The sequence below is a fragment of the Prionailurus viverrinus genome, chromosome B1, assembly GCF_022837055.1.
Source record: "Prionailurus viverrinus isolate Anna chromosome B1, UM_Priviv_1.0, whole genome shotgun sequence".
NCBI classification, from domain to species: Eukaryota; Metazoa; Chordata; class Mammalia; order Carnivora; family Felidae; genus Prionailurus; species Prionailurus viverrinus.
Window position 1 is genome coordinate 20,737,767 of NC_062564.1, and position 21,398 is coordinate 20,759,164.

A 21,398-nucleotide genomic window follows, 5' to 3' on the forward strand; every position below is an offset into this window, starting at 1 on the left:
GAAAAGATTTATGTAGGGGCTGTGGCTACAGTCAGGAATATGTATGTCTGACCTTTAGGGCCCCATGTGCAGTGCTGGCTGTATTTCCCATAATTCTGGGGGATATAGCCATACTCGTGGGCAATGGCCATGTTCCCTTATGGGTTAAAATGTCATGTATAGGCTCTCTGGCAACCTCATAATTGTTTAAGTGTGTGTGTGTGTGTGTGTGTGTGTGTGTATGTGTTTTAAATAATGGAAACTGTGTTCTGAATTCCCAACAACCAATTCATGAAAGGACTTGAACAATGCACTGATTTTCTTTGAAGGGAGTTGTGGTAGTTTGTAACCAAGCACTACAAAACAGGTGGCCTAAAGCAACAGAGATTTATTCTCACGGTTCTGAAGGCTAGAAGTCCAAAATCAAGGTGTCAGCAGGCAGGGCTCCCTCTGAAGCCTCTTGGGGAGGATGCTTCTTTGCCTCTTCCTGCTCTGCTTGTTCACTGACTTGTCTGCACAACTCCAGTCCCTGCCTCTGCCTTCCCATCAAGATGTCTTTTTGTGAGAAACTGTTCAGCCCATAACCATCATTGAAAAATGTCTCTGCTCCAGCATGCTGTTTTAAGTTCATCTTGCTTCTCAGGAGGAAAATAAGCTCCTTAATTAATTAATTAATGAATTAATTAATTAATTCATTAATTCATTAATGAGAGAGGCAGAGAGATAGAAAGAATCTCAAGCAGGCTCTTGGGCTTGTTCCCGCCGCTCTGGGATCATGACCTGAGCCAAAACCAAGAGTCTCACGTTCAAATGACTGAGCCAGCAAGGTGTTCCAATCATGATTTTTAAAAAGTGGACTAACTCTGTAATGATAACAAAATGATTCAATGATGGGCAAAGGACTTGAATAGACATTTCTCTAAGAAGATAAATGGCCATTAAGTATATGAAAAGATGCTCAGCATCAGGAGTACTTAAGCAAATGTAAATCAAAACCACAAGGAGAGGGCACCTGGATGGATCAGTGGGTTGAGCGTCTGACTCTTCATTTTGGTTCCAGTCATGATCCCAGAGTTGTGTTTGAGCCCTGCGTTGAGCGCCACTCTGAGTGTGGAACCTGCTCAAGCAAGATTCCCCCCTCTCTCTCTCTTTCTCTCTGCCCCTCTCCCCTGCTTGCCTGCTCTCTCTCTCTTTCTAAACACACACACACACACACACACACACACACACACACACACACGCGCGCGCACACGCACACACATAAACACACACATTAGGATGGCTCTTATATTTAAAAAAAATAAAACAAGTGTTGGTGAAGTTGAAAATAAAATAGAACTCTGCATTGCTGGTGAGGACATACGGTGGTACAGATGGTGTGGCGAACAGTCTTGATTCCTCAAAAAAATGAAACATAGAATTACCATATGATCTAGCAGTTCCACTTCGAGTATATATCCAAAAGAATTGTGAACAGGGTCTTGGAGATACCCATAAACGATGTTTATGGCATCATTGCTCACAGTAGCCAAAGGGTGGAAGTAATCCAAGTGTCAGTGGATGAATGGATGAACAAAATGTGGTATATACTTACAATGACATATTCAGCCTTGAAAAGGAAAGAAATAGTGACACATGCTGCAACATGGGTGAATCTTAGGTTAAGTGAAATAAGACAGCCACAAAAGGACAAAACGTTGCATAATTCCTCATAGGAGGTACCTAGAGTAGTCAGACTCATGGAAACAACAGTAGAATGGTGGTGGGTAGGAATGAAGGAAGCGTAAACAAAAATGTATAGTATTCACTGAGCAGTCTCATAAGTAATACCCCTCTTCCTAATCTGGATTCTGGACCAGTGGAGAACTATGACACAGTAAGGTATCCAGCCTTTGAACAATCAAGTCATTTCTGTTGAAGGATATTTGGTAGGTGATGGCTTAGTGTGAGACACCAAGGAGCTCCCTATCAGCACACCTTGGAATTTGGTCCTTTGAGTTACCACAGGGTTGTTCTCTGAGGTGCAGAGTGCTCCTGTGCTCCCCACGGGTGGACTCATCCCCAAGAAGACAGTGGGAGGAGCTCAGCCAAGCTTGCTCTGTTTATTCTTCCCACATTTTCTAGTCTGATGTGTTACTGCACTTCTCCAGGCAGGATGAAATTAAAGGGTCAGATCAAAGCAAAGAAGGATACACTGAGCTCCCCCATTAAAAAAAAAAGCTTCAGGCACAGGGGAAGAAGTATTCACTTGCAACATCCCTACTTCTTGTTCTCTTAACAAATCACACTTGCAGTTTAGCCCATGGTTAACCAGTGACTTGCTCATTGTCAAGAATTTGCTCCCCAGTGACACCACTGTCCCTTCGGGTGCTCTTCTAGTACTTCTGATGGGCGGTTGAGAGTTTGAAGGCTCTGGCGGTTAATTATATAAATTCCAAGGCCATTCTGTGCCCAAAACTTAATTTACTTTCCTCTTTTCAACTGCAAATGACAAACAGACATGTTGTCTTGCGTAGAGGTGTGTAGTGAGATCCAGTGACAAAGTTAAGGTGCCAGTAACATAGTGATGCCTAAATTTGAATATAAACTTCTGTCACATTCCCAGGGAAAAATTAATTGCAGCATTTTCTAACTTTGCAAATTCAAGTCCAAATATGTTCAAAGTAAAATTCTCTTGGCCCTTTCATAATTCATTATTTCAACAAATGTTTATTGAAAACTCACTCTGGGTACTCTTCCAGTCGTTGGGGATATTTTGTGCATAAAACAGACCCCCCCCCCCCCAAAAAAAAAATCCTGCCCTGCTAGAGCTTTCGTTCTGGAGACTTTGAGAAAGAAAAAAAAACAAACAAACCCTAGAATTAAATTCCAATAAGCATATCTTACCAGGTCCTGTCAAGCTAGAGTATATTTTTTTTTATTTAAAGAAAAAAAAATTTTTGAGAGAACACATGCGTGAGGGAGGGGCAGAAAGAGAGGGAGACAGAGGCTCTGAAGCAGGCTCTGCACTGAGAGCTCAGAGCCCAACGTGGAGCTCGAACTCACAAAACACGAGATCATTACCTGAGCCGGAATCAAGAATAGGACCCTCAACCTACTGAGCCACCCAGACAGGCTAAGGCGTTCTTGGAACATAGGTGGGATTCTAATTCTTCCGGCAGCCATAGTGCAGGCTGCTTCACAGGAAAGGCTGTCTTCATGTGGTCTCTGAAGTTGTGCTAGTTCTCAGCCCCCACTGTGTGAGGGGGCACACGGGTGATCACAGAACTGTCTCCCCTGCTGCACTATTCCCCCAAACCACTGCATTTTGAAAACGACCCAATCCCCTAGTCCTGAAGGAGTAAAGCAGGGAAGAATTAAATTCTTAGAACGTAGTGTCTAGTATTTCTGAAGACCATTGTGCTGCAGCAGGCGGGCCCCCGCCCAGTGACAAAGCTGTCACTCGTTGAGGAGCAGGCCATTTTCAGGATTTTGTCATAAGAGCTACGCCTCTTGCTCTGGATGTACTTCAGTCTAGGGAACGTGACTCCTGGGGAAGATGTATCTCTAATATTTCACCATCCAGTCAAGTGCTAACTGGGAACGCTTTGTTGTCTTGGGGTATGATTGTATGTGTACGTGCACGTGGTGTTGGGATTTTTGAGTTGTTGGAAAAAACACATGGATTCCAGCTTATCCCATCCATCACTACCTACTTGTCCACAAATAGAGTGGAATTGGGCTGACTTAGGAGCCTAGCACCGCCTATCAGACCCGTTAGTAATCATTTAAAGTTGGGCACGTTCTAGTGTTTTGGAAGGCACACAGAAATCCGCTTTGCCCTTTTAAAGCAATAAATACTGTGTCAGCCACTAAATGTCAAAAAAGGCCTATGAAGATGTTGTTCCTTACAGTGCGGTTGTGTCTCCCGGGTGCCGGCCAGCCAGCTCTCTGCTGTCTGGCTAGACTCAGGTGGAGCTTCTGCTGTCGGCCCACACCTGCCAGGGATGGTTCAAGGTGCATCTGGGTGGCCTGCCCAGAAAGGCTGCCTGTTAGCCTGTGCTCGTGCCAAGACCTAAACTGGCTTTGTGTTAGATGTGCAGTCCACACCTTGTCTTCTTTAAGTTACAGCCTTGTGCAGTCCTCCTTCCGTGGAAATGCCCCCTTGCCTGTGGACAGAGTTGCCATGAGCTGGAGTTGTCTACTTAGGTCAGAACAATGTGTGGTCTTAAGCTTCGAGTTTGTTGCCTGGTCTATGCTATTTAAAACCAGCATCATAGGGGCGCCTGGGTGGCTCAGTTGGTTAAGCGTCCGACTTTGGCTCAGGTCACCATCTCACGGTCCGTGAGTTCGAGCCCCGCGTCGGGCTCTGGGCTGACGGCTCAGAGCCTGGAGCCTGCTTCCGATTCTGTGTCTCCCTCTCTCTCTCCCTCCCCCCGTTCATGCTCTGTCTCTGTCTCAAAAATAAATAAACGTTAAAAAAAAAAAAACAGCATCATAAACGAAAAAGTGAGCTGGATTACAGGAGGCTGCAAACCACCAACTTGTAAAAAACTTCTGACCTGTGCTTTGAACCAAAGTGTCGTCTACCTCGCTCAAGGCAGAAGCTCAGGTTACTCTGTGTGTGTTTTGCTCCTGCAAACATGGCTCCTTGTCAATTTCTCATGGTTTGTTGCTTCGTAGGGTATATTTACAGTTTTGACAGGGCCCGTTAAAGAATAACTCCATTTCAAGAGTGCTGTTAGGAGTGGCTGAACCGTTTGTTAAAATGTATTCTGAAATGGTGAGAAGCCACTGCCCCAAACCCCACATGCTTCCTTGGGTTGCTGCACCACGGCAGTCCTTTCTGGGTGATTCTGTGGACCTCCCCCATGATCCCACACCGAAGGGGAAATGCCTGGCTCACCAGGGCTCTGGCCTCCTGGACTATGTTCCAGAGCTGTGGTCAGCACATGTTCAGGTTTGGTCTTTAACTTTTAGGAGTAGTGTCTGTGCCTTTTTCCTCCTCCTGTTTATGAACCTTTGAAAAATAGCACATACGTTATTACGGATGAGATTATAGATGAATTACAATTGCAGATTATATAATTAGAGAATCTTAGCCATAATTATAGATGAGTTATAGACGAGAAGTAGTTTGATGGACAGAGCTACGTTTGAGAGACAGACTTAGCCATCACCTCAGAGCAGAAAGAGGGCAGGCCTCACCTACAGCTTTCCACCGTAGGGACAGGGCTTGCTAGCGCTGGAGGAGACCGGGGTTTATGCTCGATGGGCAGTAGGGCTGGGAGTAGGTAAGATGTGTGAGGCCTTTGCCTGAAGTTGAGAATGTAAGGGGTGCCAAGAAACCTTCAGTGAACAAGATAAATAATATTTTTGTATTAAAATTTTTTTTTTTACATTGACTTATTTTTGAGAGACAGAGACAGAACACAAGTAGGGGAAGGGCAGAGAGAGGAGGAGACACAGAATCTGAAGCAGGTTCCAGGCTCTGAGCTGTCAGCACAGAGCCTGACATGGGGCTCGAACCCACAGACCGTGAGATCATGACCTGAGCCGAAGTCGGACGCCCAACCGACTGAGCCACCCAGGAGCCCTAAGATAAATAATATTTAACATGTTATTATCAACAATCAGAATTGATGTAAAAAAAAAACCCATACTGAGCAAAATATAAAAAATACCTTAGAGATAAGATTGGTATTCCTGACTTTGCCCTTTGCCTCAGGCTCCAGTATGGCTGCAATGCGCAGGGTTACTGATCCCGTCTTCAATTTAGTGCCTGAGGCGAATGCCACTCAACTCACCCTTGTCCTTGACCCATCACTTCTTCCCAGATTTACAGAATCCCTTAATCACTTTATTTCTTCTGGGCCGAGGGAGTAAAAAAGAACAGGGGCAGAAACATTACACTGACTGAACTTCCTCCACCTGGAAGGAACAGACTCAAGTGGATTTAGAAGAAACATTCTCCAGGACTGTAAAAATTTCCAATTTGCTCTGGACGGGAGTATTCACTCTGAGAGGAAAGTACAGAAGCAGGCATTCAGAGGTAAGGAAAGTGTATCTCCAGTTAGAGTAAGTTTTACAGTTGGATGTGGTAGCTTTGCTCTGCCAGTCCACTCATTGTATTGATCACCTCGACTAGACAGGCATTCTTAAAGCTTTCTGCGACATGTTGGTTTCTCCAGGTGTGGTCCGTGGACTAAGAGCTTCCGCAGCACCAAGGAGATGGAGACAAACCCAGACCTACTGAATTGGTCTGCAGTTTTCCCCCAAATGCCCAGTCGCATGTACAGTCCAGCCCTCTTGTGGCATTTCCATAGCCTTCATTTTTTGAAATCCGTTAGGCCAACACTAGCTTCCCTCCTGTTGGAAGTGGCTTCGCGGGAAATCATGATGCTCTTGAGAAACTATTAAGTACGCTTGTTCTTGGCTCTGGGGGGTAAGATGTCCTTTACTACACTCTGCTGGAGGACGTCGAGTTTGTCAAAAGGTAGGTTGCAGGAGCTAATTTAAGCATTTTAGCTAGAACTGTGAAAAACAGGAATAGAGTGAGGGCTAGGGGTAAAGCCTTTAGCACCTTGAATGGTTTCAACAGAAGGTAGAGATTCGTGACTACGTCAGTAACACGTGCTGATGATTTTTTGTTCAACTTCTTTACACTTTAGAACAAGATTGATGGCTCAGATATTAGACATATGTCTTCTTTTTTGTTTTAAAATAAGTGGAAGACCAGGTAATATTTTGGGTTTTGAAGCATAGAGAGCTTGAGTGGTATGATTTGTGAGTTCATAAAAACTTGAAGAAGCACTGACAAGATTCTGCGATTTGAAAGGTGTAAATTATAATTGTTTGTATTCAAATCTTAAAACTGGCACACCATATGTAGACATAAATAAGGAGTAAAATTAAAGTTCTTTGTGGATATAAAGTAATGGAACTAGTTTTCACAGGTATGTGGGTTCTGGAAATACTTTATAATTGCCAGATGAGGTAGCAAATTTATCTGTATTAATAGTTCAAATTACTGGGTTGGACATGACAGGTAACACGAAGATGTAGAAGATACCTGATGTATAAGTGCCTACTGAGTTCATAGTTGAGTCAGCAAGTAAGGCACACCACTACTCAATAACCTGGTAGTAATATTCTAGAAAGCACTTTGACCAAGGCATGTAGTTTATGTCCTAGAGGTGGTTTCCTCACTTGTAATGAGGACATTTGAATTAGATCTTACAGGTGCCCTCTAGTATTGGGGCTCCTGGGTGGCTCAGTGGGTTAAGTATCTGACTCTGAATTTCAGCTCAGGTCATGATTTCATGGTTTGTGAGATCGAGCCCTGCATCAGGCTCCATGCTGACAGCACGGAGCCTGCTTGGATTCCCTTTCTTTCTCTTTATCTCTCTCTCTCTCCGTAAATAAACTTTTAAAAAAATGCCCTCTAGAATTAATATAAGGATAGCAAATTCATTTATAACATAAGGACTTAATATGATACAACTTTTTAGGTGTATCTATTCACTGTAATAAATACGGGAATTTCTGCTTTTGGAGAATAAACAATCATCCTTAAGCTACAGTTTAGAAGGTAATCTCATTTTTTTCCAAAACTATTGAAATACCTCAAATCTTACACAACTAGTTCTTTTCACTGACCATTTCTTTTGGTACATATTAGTTGTTAACCTTACAAATGATTAGAAAGATGTGTATTTTGGTAACTTTTCAAGAGGAGCTAGCCTTTGATATTCTCAAATCTTAACAAGTAGGGAATTTGTTTGCTCTCATTTAAAATGTTCTGTGAAAAAGATGTCATCATGGCACTCTTAAAAAGGAAACTTGCTCATTCTACTTTGTTCTGGTAGATCAGAAAGACAACTTGAGAAATGAACTCTTTGAGAATCATTGATTCCAACATTTTTGCCTTTTTTTTAACTTTTGATTTTGATTTAATAAAAGGTATTGTCCAAACAGTAACTTTGAAGGTGTCACAAATGACATTGCAATTATAGAAATGCAAAGACATTACTTCCTGGGTCAGGTCAAATCTCAGCATCCTGTCCAAGAACACGAGTACAGCATGTGATAGAAATTTAGGTACTGCTCTTCCAGTGGGAGAGGGATAATATTGGCCACCAGACAAAGAGGCTGACTTTTAACTTGTTTGACAAAATTCCTGAGGGAGTTCTGGTCACCCGTTCCCTACCATGGCTGTATATTCGTCATGATGACTTGAAGCTGTTGTTGCCTTTTTTAGTTTTTAGAAAACTTTCATATTAGCACGAGCAGGGAAGGGAGGCAGAGAGAATGAGAGACTATCTTAAGCAGGCTCTGTGCTGAGCACGGAGTCCTATGCGGGGCTCGATCCCATGCTGCTACGATCATGACCTGAGCTGAAATGAGGAATCTGACTCATTATAATGGACTGAGCCACCCAGTGCTCCACGGCTGTCATTTTTGGTAGTGAATGTTGATCTTCCAACTCCCCCTGGAACTGATGATCTAAACTTGAGAATTTTTAGTATCTGAATCATTATACCATGAATTTTTTTTAGTCTTAGCTACAAAGGTAGAAAACACTTCTGTAAATTTATTTCCTATTAAAACTCTCCAGGAGTATTTCTTCTTAGTGCATTTTTCTGTGACTTTTTTTTAAAGCTTTGCTTACCAAGTATGGAATTTGTATTTTGTGAATTAAAAAAAAAAAAAGGTAAACCTAATTATACTAAGCAGTCATGTGAAAGTTGGGATGGTTGATGGGTTCTTCACTTTTTCATTACTCTTAGTAAACTACTGACTTGTCAGTCTAAAATATTTACACTTGAGTGGAATTCCACAACAATTAAAAATGTTTTTATATTATAATGACCTGCAAAAAATACTTGAGAAAAATGCTGAATAAAATGCATAAACTTTAAAAGTAAAACTCAAGTCTTATATATATAATACAGACATATTAACATTTATAAAGAATTACCCCCCTTTCACCTAACAATTTGGCAGACTATATCAAAAGCCATAAAAACAAATCCTAATCTTTGGCTCAGTAATGCTTTTATTTCTAGGAAATTTTTCCAAAGGAAATAATCACAGGTAGCCAATGATTACAAAAATGTTTAGTGTTACTTATAAAGGAGAAAAACTAGAAACAACCTAAATATAGAATGTCTGTATCTTATTATATGTATTCTATTATTCATTTGCTTTAAAAATAACTAGAAATGCCTTGACTTTATTCCATTTTAATCAGGGTTTTGTTTTTAAATCATTTTTTTAAATGTACATTGGAAGAAGGAACTCAGGAAGTAAAACTCCTTAATTAAATCTAATGACTGTGTTTATATAGACAAATGACTTCTGTGATTTACGTTAAAAGCTTCTGTTTACAGTGCTCATATTTGTTTATACCAGAATCTCTTAAATACTGACCTTTATGGAAACAGACAGATGTAACATGTTTACTGATTTTTGACTTTCCACTCCACACACATAAGTCTAAAAAATGAATAAATATGCTTCTTGATTTAAATACATAGCTTGAACATGTTTTATACCCCAGGATTAAAAAAAAATTGTGCCTCGGCAAAGCTTTTATTAAGGTGCTAGTCAAAACAACTATCGCTTCAGTGATTTCTTTATTGACTTAAGAACTATAGTGGGAGAATAATAAGTAATTTATATTTTCCATCAGTGTAAAAACTCATACAGGCCTTATTTTAGGATTCAGAATCTTTTTTTTGAACGAGTGTGTGTGTGTATGCACGTGTGCCCACACATGCCCAGTGCTCATATGTGCACACGTGCGTGCTATTGAGAGAAACATTGCAGCCTTTCTTCTCCACCCGCCCTCCCCCCACCCCCCAGTAACGGCTGATTTCAGGATGCACGGCCAGAAACAGAGCACTGTTCACGAAGATACTGATCCTTTCACTTGTGCCATGGTTCCTGTTCTGGTTGTATTTAGGTCACTGAAGTGTGATTACAGAGAGAGGATTACAAAATAGAAAAATGAGATCTCTTAATTGACAAATTTACAGGTTACAGAATGCCATTGTCCCCCCTCATGTATAATTTATATCTTTAGGACAGAGCCATGACATCTGATTGACATTTAACCGGGATTAGAAACTCAATTCAGTTGAAAAGTATATCTTGTGTGACTTATTTGAAGTCCTCCCTTGAGCATTTGGGCCTTTTTTAAGCACTTCAGTTTGACCAAAAGCATAATCAGGTTTTAGTAATTTGCAAGCATAATCAAATTTTAGTTATTTGCAAAAATCCTTGGATTTGAAAGCTTTAATGGGTTGTTTTTAATGATTTTTTTTTTTTTTTTTTTTTTTTTTTTTTTAGTGTGCGACTGAGTAGTTGTCAGTGTGTTTATGGTATTGCGCGGTCATCACCATAATCTTTAGAACATTTTCATGACTCTCAAAAGAAACACCGCCCCAGTCAGCAGTCTCTGCTCATTCCCTTCCCTCTTACCCTGTCTCAGCTCTGGAGAATCACTGATCTACTTTGTCTCTATACATTGGCCTATTCTGGACGTTTCATGTAAAGACAACACATAATGAGTAATCTTCAGTGACTGGCTTTTTCCGCTTAGTGTAATATTTTTAAGCTGTAACGCTGTGTGTATTCATGTAGATGTATCTATACTCCATTTTCTTTTGCTCATTGTTTATTCTGTTGTATGGGTATATAGCTTTTTAAAATTTATTTACCAGTTAATGGACATAGGCTTCCACTTGGCTATTATGACTAATGCTTTTATTAATCATGTACATTTGCACAAATGTTTGTGTAGACGTATGTTTTCATTTCTCTTTAGTAGATACTTAAGAGTAGAATTGCTGTGTTATACAGTTTACCATTTTTAGGGACTTCTAAGAGTGTACCGCTTTATTAAGAGCCAACAGTGTTTTTTCACCTTTGAAATATGTTGAGATACGGAATGAAAGCAAGGAAAAGAGAAATGCCAATGCCCTAAATCCTCATTGATCTTGAGCTTATTTGCTGTGTTTGCCAGGTCTGTCTGGTAATCATTCTCCACACAAACACTAAGGGGCCTTCTGAAACTGAAAAGGGCATTATTACTGATGATGTTGGGGCAGCAGGAATGAGTTGGAACCGTCCTCAGCAAATTAGGACCAATGGTTAACCAACAAGGAAAGGCTATTAGGTTTTGCTTCCTTCCCTCTTCTGAGAAATAAGAACCAATGGGAATAGGGAGGAGGCATCTGAGAAGTGAAGTCAGTCACAGGGGAAATTTTAGCACTGTCTCTGTCTTCTGCCCTAGTCTCTCAAATAAAAAAAGCATTTTTGAAAAGATGTGAAACTTGAGCTACTTTACCCCTATCTGCAGGTTGAGGTTCCAAAGGTAAGAATGAAGTGGTTGAAACGAATGAAGTGGTGGCTTGTTAATTTTTCTAATACTTTCCTGAACTGATCACTTTATTTCTTCCAGGGAACAACACATCATTACAACCTGAAAGCATCTTAGAAGCTTTCAACTGTGCTAAAAAAACCTAGGAGATAGACAATTTTTCCTTTCCTTTCATTTGAAAGGATTGAAAGAAGAAAGAAGATGGCAGAGGCTTAAAGTTGATATTCAGGATGAATGATGATAATTCAGATGAGAAGACAGAAGATGAACGGCTATCCTTACTTCTCAGTGGTAAAAATGGAAATACCTATGCATACAACCAAAACTCCCCACATACACAAAACTCCTCAGCCGATAGTGTGAGTTGGAACTCTGTGAACCCGGATGACATGGTGGTTGATTATGAAACCAGCTCTGCCGTGAACATTGATGAAAACAATACTTTAACTCCTCAGTGTGTAGAAGTGCTTCATCATCAAAAGTCGTCAAGTGAGTTGATTAGGAAGGAGGTGTTAGACACCCACAAAGCCTCCACACGTCAGTCTTGTGTGCACGTTGTGAATATAGAGGAGCCAAAGTACCCGTCTAACCGTTGTCATTCCCTGGAATCATTACGGGACCAGAGTGCTGAGACATCGCTGCCTTTTGTGTGGAAACCCAACGATGATGATTTGAACTGTCCACATTGTCTTACTGCCTTGGAGCCAAACCAGACATTTGACATGACAGTGGATGATGTTGACTGCACCTTCGTAACACGTCATGCCATTGGGAAGAGTCAGTCTTTGCATACGACTGGAAATCTGCAGCCGACCGGCATGAGGATTGGAAACCCATCTTTATCCTGTTCTACATCTCCCTGTTCTGATAAGATACATGTGAGAGAATTGAATTATGATCAAGACAGCTTTGAAAACCCTCAAGCCACAGCAGCAGAGGCCCAAGATACAACGTACATAGCATTTCCTAATGTGATGCAAACTGGTATTGTTCCAGATCTTGGCATTCAGTGTCAGTATTCCACAGGACAGATCACCAGTGACTACACAGATGGGTCACAGCAAGGATTAGTTGGAGAAAAAGAGATACAAGCTCCAACACCAGTTTCTGAGGGCATGGATGTTCCCAATGGGGCTGTATTACAAGAGTTCTTTTGTTTATCGAAAGATGAACCAAATAGTGAGACACATTCACAGGCCTCATATGGGCAAAAGGAAATGGGCCAAAATCTCAGAGAAACAGTGTCCAATTGTCTTAAAGATGATGAATGCCCTTTACTGGTGCCAGCTTTTGATAAAAGTGAAGCCCAAGTACTGAACCCAGAACATGAAGTCACGGTGGCTGGAGATGCACACAATGCCTCTCATGAAAAGGATTTGGAAACCCAAAATCGTACCATAGAATTGATACTGACTAGCCCACTGGGACAGAAGATGGCTTCGTCAGTTGAACTGAGTTGGGATGCAAATGATATGGTCATTAACACAAATAATACGGTTTGCATGTCAACACCAGTCCTAGAACCCCCAAATACAACCTTTTCTATTTCACCTATTGAAGTGGCAGAGAAATGTAGTAAAGTGGAGAAGAGTCATCAAGAACTTAGAAATGTACCGAGCTTGAAGGGGGCACCTGTGAACACGTGTAAACCTAATCTAGGAAAATTGACAACTAAAATGAATACTCCAATAGGCAGCAAAGTTAGAAAAACCGAAATTATAAGTTACCCAAGACCAAATTTCAAGAATGTCAAAGCAAAAGTTATGTCTAGACCAGTGTTGCAGCCCAAAGACCCTGCTGCATCAAAGGTCACACCCAGATCTCAGCTAACCATTGCCTCATCACCCTTATCCGTGTCTTCCTCAAGACAGTTGACAGCTTTGAGCAAAACACCAAGGTCTGACTTGAATGCAGATACAAAAGCAGAAATCCTAATTAACAAGACACACAAGCAGCAATTTAATAAACTCATTACTAGCCAGGCTGTGCATGTTACAACTCATTCTAAAAATGCTTCACACAAGGTTCCAAGAACAACATCTGCCATGAAATCGAATCAGGAAGATGTTGACAAAGCAAGTTCTAATTCAGCATATGAGACTGGGTCCGTGGCTACCTTCTTTCAGAAGATGAAAGGCATACTCCCTGTTAAAATGGAAAGCACAGAATGCTTGGAAATAACATACACTTCTGACATCGATGGGATTAGCCCTGAAAAGAAGGGTGAAAAAGAAAATGGGCCACCTATGGAAAAACAAGAGCTAAAAAAGGAAATTATGAATGAGACCTTTGAATATGGTTCTCTGTTTTTGGTAAGTCAGATTTTTGCCTACTTCAGAGAAGGGTTGGAGGGAGCAGAGTATGCATTAGCAATTGGTCTTCACAAATAGTCAATAATATTACCAAACTAGGTGTGCAAGTTTGCTTTCAGGTTAATATTTCATTCAGTAATTGTTTGTCATCTTAGTTATATACTTCAGAGTGTTAATTGGCTACAAGATAGGGAAAGTGCATATGGGGAAAAAATCGTCAAGTGCAGTATTTTGTATTGAGTGGCAATGTTCCTTTTAATGAGGGGAAAGAGCTTCTTTTATATTTTGGTGTAATTCGTTATTGGAAGTTAAATATCTGATTATATTTCATATCTCAGGGGGAAAAAAAAGAGATTTGTTTATGAACTTTAAAATGTGTTGGGCCACATTTAAGAAATGGCTGGGGAGAGCCGGCAAACAGTCTCAACATAAAAATAACTCCTGGTCTCTTGTGGAGGAAGCTGCCCCGGGAAGGGGAGTCGTCTCCTGTGAACCCGGTGGGGGGTGGGGGTGGGGGTCAGGATTCTGCCTCTGATCAGCTAATGTGATCTGAAAGGATTGGACTAGACGATGTCTGAGGTCTCTTGCAGCCCTAACCTGATGATTCCTGGTACATTAAGATAAACCCCTTTTATTCATGTACAGTGAAAAAGTAGTCTGTTGTCTGTAGCACCTGTCACATATATGATGTGTGTGTAGGGGGGCGGAGGAGACAGGATAGGCACCTTCAAACAAAAAATTCACAGGTGGATTAAAGATGATTTTTCTTTAAACATACCTGTATCTTTGTCAGTAACATGAAGAAACTAGTTTTCTGAGTTTTAAGAACATTTGTCGGGCCATTCTTGGGCTTTGTGTACTCGTCCTCAGTCCTGTTTTTCACAGAAGGGACTTACATGTATTTTTGGCCCCATGTCGACCTTTCTTGGGCTCCGGCCCCCCGGGCTAGGAATGGAGCGGGGTGCCAGGTAGGAAGGCAGATGTGAGGCATCTGTGTTCTGTATGGAGGGCTCAGGTTGGAGAGGAACGAAGCTCGTAAGGTGTAGGGAAGTGTTCAAGGTCTGTTTCAGAAGTGTTTTCAGGGTGCATAGGGCATTGTTAGGTCCTTTTAGGAAGTAAGTTAGGAAAGACCAGATATTCTTGAGCTATATCAGTTTAGGGATGTTTTGGATTTTGCGACTTTTGGGGAAGAATGGTACACCTTAACGATGTCTAAATTAATGCGATTGTCTATTTTAAAACTCCGATTTTTAAGTTCTTTTCAAGTCAAATGTAGGAAACTTGTTTTATGTCATTTGTATTTTGATATTTTGCCAAATCAAACTATAACCTCTGGTAATTCTAATCAACGTTCTTAGTTTGGTGTTTATAGCTATACATAAAAAAACAATACATTTATTCCTCCTTGATTTACGGGAGGCTTTCATTACGTATCTACACCCAACTGAAAGTCTCTTTAAAAAACGTTTGGCTTGACTATAAATTGGTTGTCTGATTGTGAATTTAAAAGCTTTTCTGTGTGCACTGAGTAAATCTTAGGCTTCGTTCTGCACATGGGAAGCAGAAAGCTGTTTTTCAGGTTCATGATGTGATATTGAAGTAAGGTGTTAGAAACGTCAGGTTGACATGGATCCTGGCACATCTTGGGGAAGAAGCACTTTTTATTTCTGGAAAAAACCCAGCCAACCTCATTCTTTACCCATGTCTTAAATGCAGTTCCCTCCTAATAGCACTGTTTGACCTTGTACATGTTTGCACGTATCATGGGGAAGGGACAGGCCACAGGCTCTTATTGTAGAGAACCGAATGAGTGACCACTTGCTTCATGTTGACTCAAACTGCCATGTTTCTTGGTCACTTAAACAGGATCCAAAGGTTGTAAATCTTCCCTAGGTCTATGAGGGGACAGTGCTGGAAGGGTGTTAGTTTTCAGTGTGCTCTGGGGGTCTTGGGCTAAATTAGGCCTTGAGTTTACCAAATTCTTAGGTTGCCTACAATCTCACAGCTGTTGAGTCAATGTCTATCTGAAACTTCAGAAACATTCTTGTTTGGAAGAAGGAATTTGATTTTAATTTGATACTGGTTGCATATAGCTACCCATTACAAAGGTTATGTATTGGTGATTGTGTGTTAAAGGAGGTGGTGAATTACTTGAAAGGAATTGGTATTTTTTTTGATAGCTCCTCTGAACCGCTTTGCTCAGGTTTTGTATATTATTATTCTGTCAATAAATTTTCCCAGTAATATATACATCATCATTCACTCTTTCCAGTAACAATGGGCCAGTTGTCAGCCACATTTAAAGGCTTCAGAGACATTATTTAAAACATACAGAGCTGGTAAGAACTAAAATCTAGATTCAGACTCAGGGCTCATGACTGGAATCCTGACCCTTTCTGCTTCATACACCACAAGGTTTCAAAATTTGGCAGAATATAGGCTAGCAAGGCAGAGTAAATTTGATGTAACCAGCTTACAAAAGTGAATCTTTAACAAAAGTGTGGTTTACTTTTTAAAAGGTTTTCTCTGGGGGATTATCTTAACTAGCTTCATGTAGAAGTAGATGTTTGTAGTTTGTGGACATTGACCTGCTCTTGGGGGCCGATTTTATGTAATGTTCTTAGGATATTACCCTATTGGTTTTTTTAGTCAACCCTGTGATACTTTAATTTTTTAATTTTAATTCCAGTATACTTAACACACAATGTTAGTTTCAGTTGTACAATATAGTGGTTCAACAATTCTGTGCATTACTCAGTGCTCATTGTGATAAGTTTACTCTTCATTCCCTTCACCCATTCCCTAACTCACCTCCCCTCTGGTAACCACCAATTCTGTGTAGTTAAGAATCTGTTTTTTGGTTTATCTCTGTTTTCCCTTTGCTCATTTGTTTTGTTTCTTTCTTCTTCTTCCTCTTTTTTTTTTTTTTTTAGTGTTTATTTTTGAGAGAGAGAGAGAGTGCAAGTGGAGGAGGGACAGAGAGACAGGGGAGAGAGAATCCCACAGTAGGCTCTGTGTTAGCAGCCTCCAGAGCCCCACAGAGCCTGCCATGGGGCTCCATCTCAGGAACCCTGAGATGATGACCTGAGCCAAAATCAAGAGTTGGACGCTTAACCACCTGAGCCACCCAGGCACCTTGGCACCTCTGTTTTGTTTCTTAAATTCCACATACGAGTAAACTCATATAGTATTTGTCTTTCTCTTATTGACTTATTTCACTTAGCATTATACTCTCTAGTCTATTCATGTTGTTGGAAATGGCAAGGTCTCATTTTGTTTATGGTTGAATACTATTCCATTGTGTATACACACACGTGTACACACACACACATCACATTTTCTTTATCCATTCATCGATTGATGGACACTTGGGATACTTCCTTAATTTGGTTATTGTATTATTGTAGATAGTGCTGCAATAAACATAAAGGTGTGTGTGTCTCTTTGAATTAGTGTTCTTGTACTTTTTGGGTAAATACCCAGTAGTGCGTTTACTGGATCGCAGGGTAGTTCCATTTTCAACTTCTTTGAGGAATCTCCATTGTGTTTTCCACAGTGGCTGCACCAGTTTGGGTTCCCACCAGCAGCAGTGCACAAGGGTTCCTTTTTCTTCGCATTCACACCAACACTTGTTACTTCTTGTGTTGTTGATTTTAGCCATTCTGACAGATGTTAGATAATATCTTAATGTGGTTTTGATTTGCATTACCCTAATGAGAAGTGATATTTTCATGTATCTGCTGGCCATCTGGATGTCTTTTTTGTGTCTGTTCATGTGTTCTGCCCATTTTTGAATTGGATTATTTGTTTTTTTGGTGCTGAGTTGTATAAGTTCTTCATATATTTTGCATACTAACCCTTTATTAGGTATGTTATTTGCAAATGTCTTCTTTCATTCCTTATGTTGCCTTTTAGTTTTGTGATTGTTTCCTTTGCTGTGCAGAAGCTTTTTGTTTTGATGTAGACCCAGTGGTTTATTTTTGTTTTTATTTTCCTTGCCTTAAGAGACATATCTAGAAAAATGTTGCTAACTGCTGATGTCAGAGATTCTTCTGGGATTTTTATGCTTTCAGGTATCACATCTAGGTCTTTAATTCATTCTGAATATATTTTTGTGTATGGCGAAAGAAAGTGGTCTAGTTTTGTGCTTGCATAGGGTGTCCAGTTTTCCCAACGCCATTTATTGAAGAGATTGTCTTTTCTCATTGTATATTCATTCCTTCTTTGTTGAAGTTTATTGACCATATAATTGTGGGTTTATTTTGGAGCTGTCTATTGTGTTCTGTTCTCTGTGTGTCTGTTTTGGTGCCAGTAACATACTATTTTGGTGACTAATAGCTTTGTAATATAACTTGAAGTCTGGAATTATAATATCTCCAGTTTTGTTTTTTTGTTTCACAGTCGCTTTTGGTATTTGGGGTCTTTTGTGGTTCCATACAAATATTAAAATTCTTTTGCTCTAGTTCTGTAAAAAAATGCTCCTAGTGTTTTGATAGAGATTTCATTAAATGTGTAGATTGCTTTGGGCAGTATAGACATTTTAATATTTTTTCTTATCTATGAGCATGGAAATGTCTTTCCCTTTCTTTGTGTCTTCTTCAATTTCTTTCATCAGTGTTTTCAGATAGAGGTCTTTCCCCTCTTGGGTTAGGTTTAATGCTAGATATATTATCTTTGGTGCAATTGTAGATGGGGTTCTTTCCTTAATTTCTATTTCTTCTGCTTCATTATTAGTGTATAGAAATGAAACAGACTTCATAGGGTGCCTGGATGGCTCAGTCAATTAAGCAGCTGACTCTTGATTTCGGCTCAGGTCATGATTTCATGGTTTGTGTGATCTATCTCCTCCTCTCTGTTCCTTGCTTGCGCTCTCTCATAATAAATAAACTTAAAAAAAAATGTAACTGATTTCTGTACATTTTTTTTTGTATCTTGCAACTTTACTGAATTCATTTATCAGTTCTAGTAGTTTTTGATGGGGTCTTTAGAGTTTTCTGTATATAGTGTCATATCATCTGCATATAGTGAAAGTTTTACTTCTTCCTTACCAGTTTGGATACCTTTTATTTCTTGTCTGATTGTTTTCACTAGGACTTCCAGTACTGTGTTGAATAAAACTGGTGAGGGTGGACATCCTTGTCTTGTTCCTCACCTTAGGCAAAAAGCTCTGGTTTTCCCCATTGAGTATGATGTTAGCTGTGGGTTTTTTATGTATGCCCTTTATTATGTTGACAATGTTGCCTCCAAACCTACTTTGCGGAGGGTTGTTTTTTTTTTTAATTGTAAATGGCTATTGTACTTTGTCAGATGCTTTTTCTGCCTCTATTGAAATGATTTGGTTTTTATCCTATTTCTTATTTTTTTTCCCTTTCTCTTCTTGATGTGATGTATCATGTTGATTTGTGAATATCGAATCCCCCTTGAATCCCACCAATAAGCCCCACTTGATCTTGGTGATTAATTTTTAGTGTATTATTGGATTTGGCTTGTCAGTATTTTGTTGAGGATTTTTGCATCTATATTCATCAGAGATATTGGCCTGTTGTTCTCTTTTTTTGGAGTGTCTTTATCTGGTTTTGGTGTTGGGGTAATGCTGGCCTCACAGACTGAATTTAGAAGTTTTCATTCCTCTATTTTTGGAATGGTTTGAGAAGAATAGGTATTAATTCTTCCTTAAATGTTTCATAGAATTCACTTTTGAAGCCATCTGGTCCTGGACTTTGTTTGTTGGGAGTTTTTTGATTACTGATTGAATTTCATTGCATGTCATTGGTCTTTTCAAATTTTCTATTTGCTCCTGCCTCAGTTTTGGTAGGTTTTATGTTTCTAGAAATTTATCCATCTCATCTAGGTTGTCCAAATTATTGGCAGGTAGTTTTTTATAATATTCTCTTACAGTTGTTGGTATTTCTGTGGTGTTGGTTCTTATTTCTCCTTTTTCCTTGGTAATTTTGTTTATTTGACTCTTCTTTTGTGAAGAGTCTGGCTAGAGGTTTATCAGTTTTGTTGATCTTTTTAAAGAAACAGCTCCTGGTTTCATTGATGTATGTTTGTTTTTTCTGTTGTTGTTTTTGTTGTTCTTTCTGTATCTTTCATTTATGCTCTAATCTTTATTTCTTTAGTTTTGCTGTTTTGGGTTTTGTTTGTCATTCTTTTTCTAGCTCTTACAGATACAAGGTTAGGTTGTTAGCTTGCAATTTTTCTTCTAAATTAGGGGCCTGTATTGCTATAAACTTCCCTCTTAGAACAGCTCTTGTTGCATCTCAAAGATTTTGGGCCATTGTAGGTTTTCATTTTCATTTGTTTCCATTTAATTTTTTAATTTCTTCTTTGATTTCTTGGTTGACCCATTCATTGTTTAATAGCGTGTGTTTTAACCTCCATGCATTTGTGCTCATTGCAGATTTTTTCTTGGGATTTTGAGTGTCAGAACATTGTGGTCAGACAAGATGCATGATATGACTTTGATCTTTTTGAATTTGTTGAGACTTGTTTTGTGGGCTAATGTGATCTATTTTGGAGTGCATTAGAAAGTTTGTGTATTCTGCTGTTTCAGGATAGAATGTTCGGAATATATCTGTTAAATCCTTCTGTTCCACCATGTCATTCAAAACCATTGTTTCCTTGTTGATTTTCTGTTTGGATGATCTGTCATGTAAGTGGTGTGTTAAAGTCCTCCACCATTACTTGTTTTAGTATCAATTAGTTCCTTTGTTACTGTTTTATGAATTTGGGTGTTCATGTTGGGTGCATAAATATTTATAATTGTTACATCTTCTTGTTGGATTGTCCCCTTTATTATCACTTCTTTGTTATTGTGTTTTAAAATCTATTTTTTTCCAATGAAATACACTACTCTCCTTCTTGATCTCTTGTTAATCTTTGTTTTAAGTCTGTTTTGTCCAATGAAAAATGCTACTCTGGCTTTCATTTGACAGCCATTTGCATAGTAAAGATTTCTCTGTCCCCTCAATTTCAATCTGCATGTAACTTTAGGTATGAAATGAGTCTTTTGTAGACAGCACATGGATGGATATTGTTTTTGTAATCTATTCTGTACCCCATGGCTTTGGGTTGGAGAGTTTAGTCCAGTTACATTCCAATTACATTCAAAGTAATTATTGATAGGTGTGTATTTATTGCTATTTTGTTACTTGTTTTGTGGTTTTTGTAGTTTTCTCTGATCTTTCTCTTGCTCTCTTTCACAATTTGATGGTTTTGTTGGATTTTTAAAAATTTTTTTAATGTTTATTTGTTTTTGAGAGACAGAGCATGAGTTGGGGAGGGGCAGAGAGAGAGGGAGACACAGAACCTGAAGCAGACTCCTGGCTCTGAGCTGTCAGCCGAGAGCCCAATGTGGGGGCTTGAGCTCAGAAGCCATGAGATCATGACCTGAGCTAAAGTTGGATGTTTCACTGACTGAGCTGCCCATGTGCCCTGATTTGACAGTTTTCTTGAGTGAGATACTTAGATTCATTTCTCCTTTTTTCTTTGCATATCTGATCATTGTTGTTGTTGTTTTTTTCTTTTTTTTTGGTTAACATTAAGTTTTTTGTGTAACATCTGCATATAGTAGCCTATATGAAGTTGATGGTCGCTTAACTTTGAACCCATTCTTTATTCTTTGCACCAACCCCCCAGCACATGTTAGTTATATGGTGTCATATTTTACATTGTTTCATTTTGTGAATTCCTTGTTTGTTTTTTACAGAAATGCTCACTTGTACTTATTTTATGTTTTA

The 21,398-nt window shown here is 39.5% G+C and overlaps 1 protein-coding gene across 3 annotated transcripts in view; it reads left to right on the forward strand.

Annotated features, from left to right (window-relative positions):
• MTUS1 (microtubule associated scaffold protein 1) overlaps nt 1–21,398 on the forward strand; it is a 171,396-nt gene that overhangs the window by 41,249 nt on the left and 108,749 nt on the right. For all 3 annotated transcript variants that reach the window (XM_047856103.1, XM_047856104.1, XM_047856105.1), the window contains exon 2: nt 11,426–13,656. In XM_047856103.1, coding sequence (XP_047712059.1) covers nt 11,575–13,656 — 2,082 coding nt within the window. In that variant the 5' untranslated portion in view covers nt 11,426–11,574. The remainder of the gene's footprint in view (nt 1–11,425; nt 13,657–21,398) is intronic.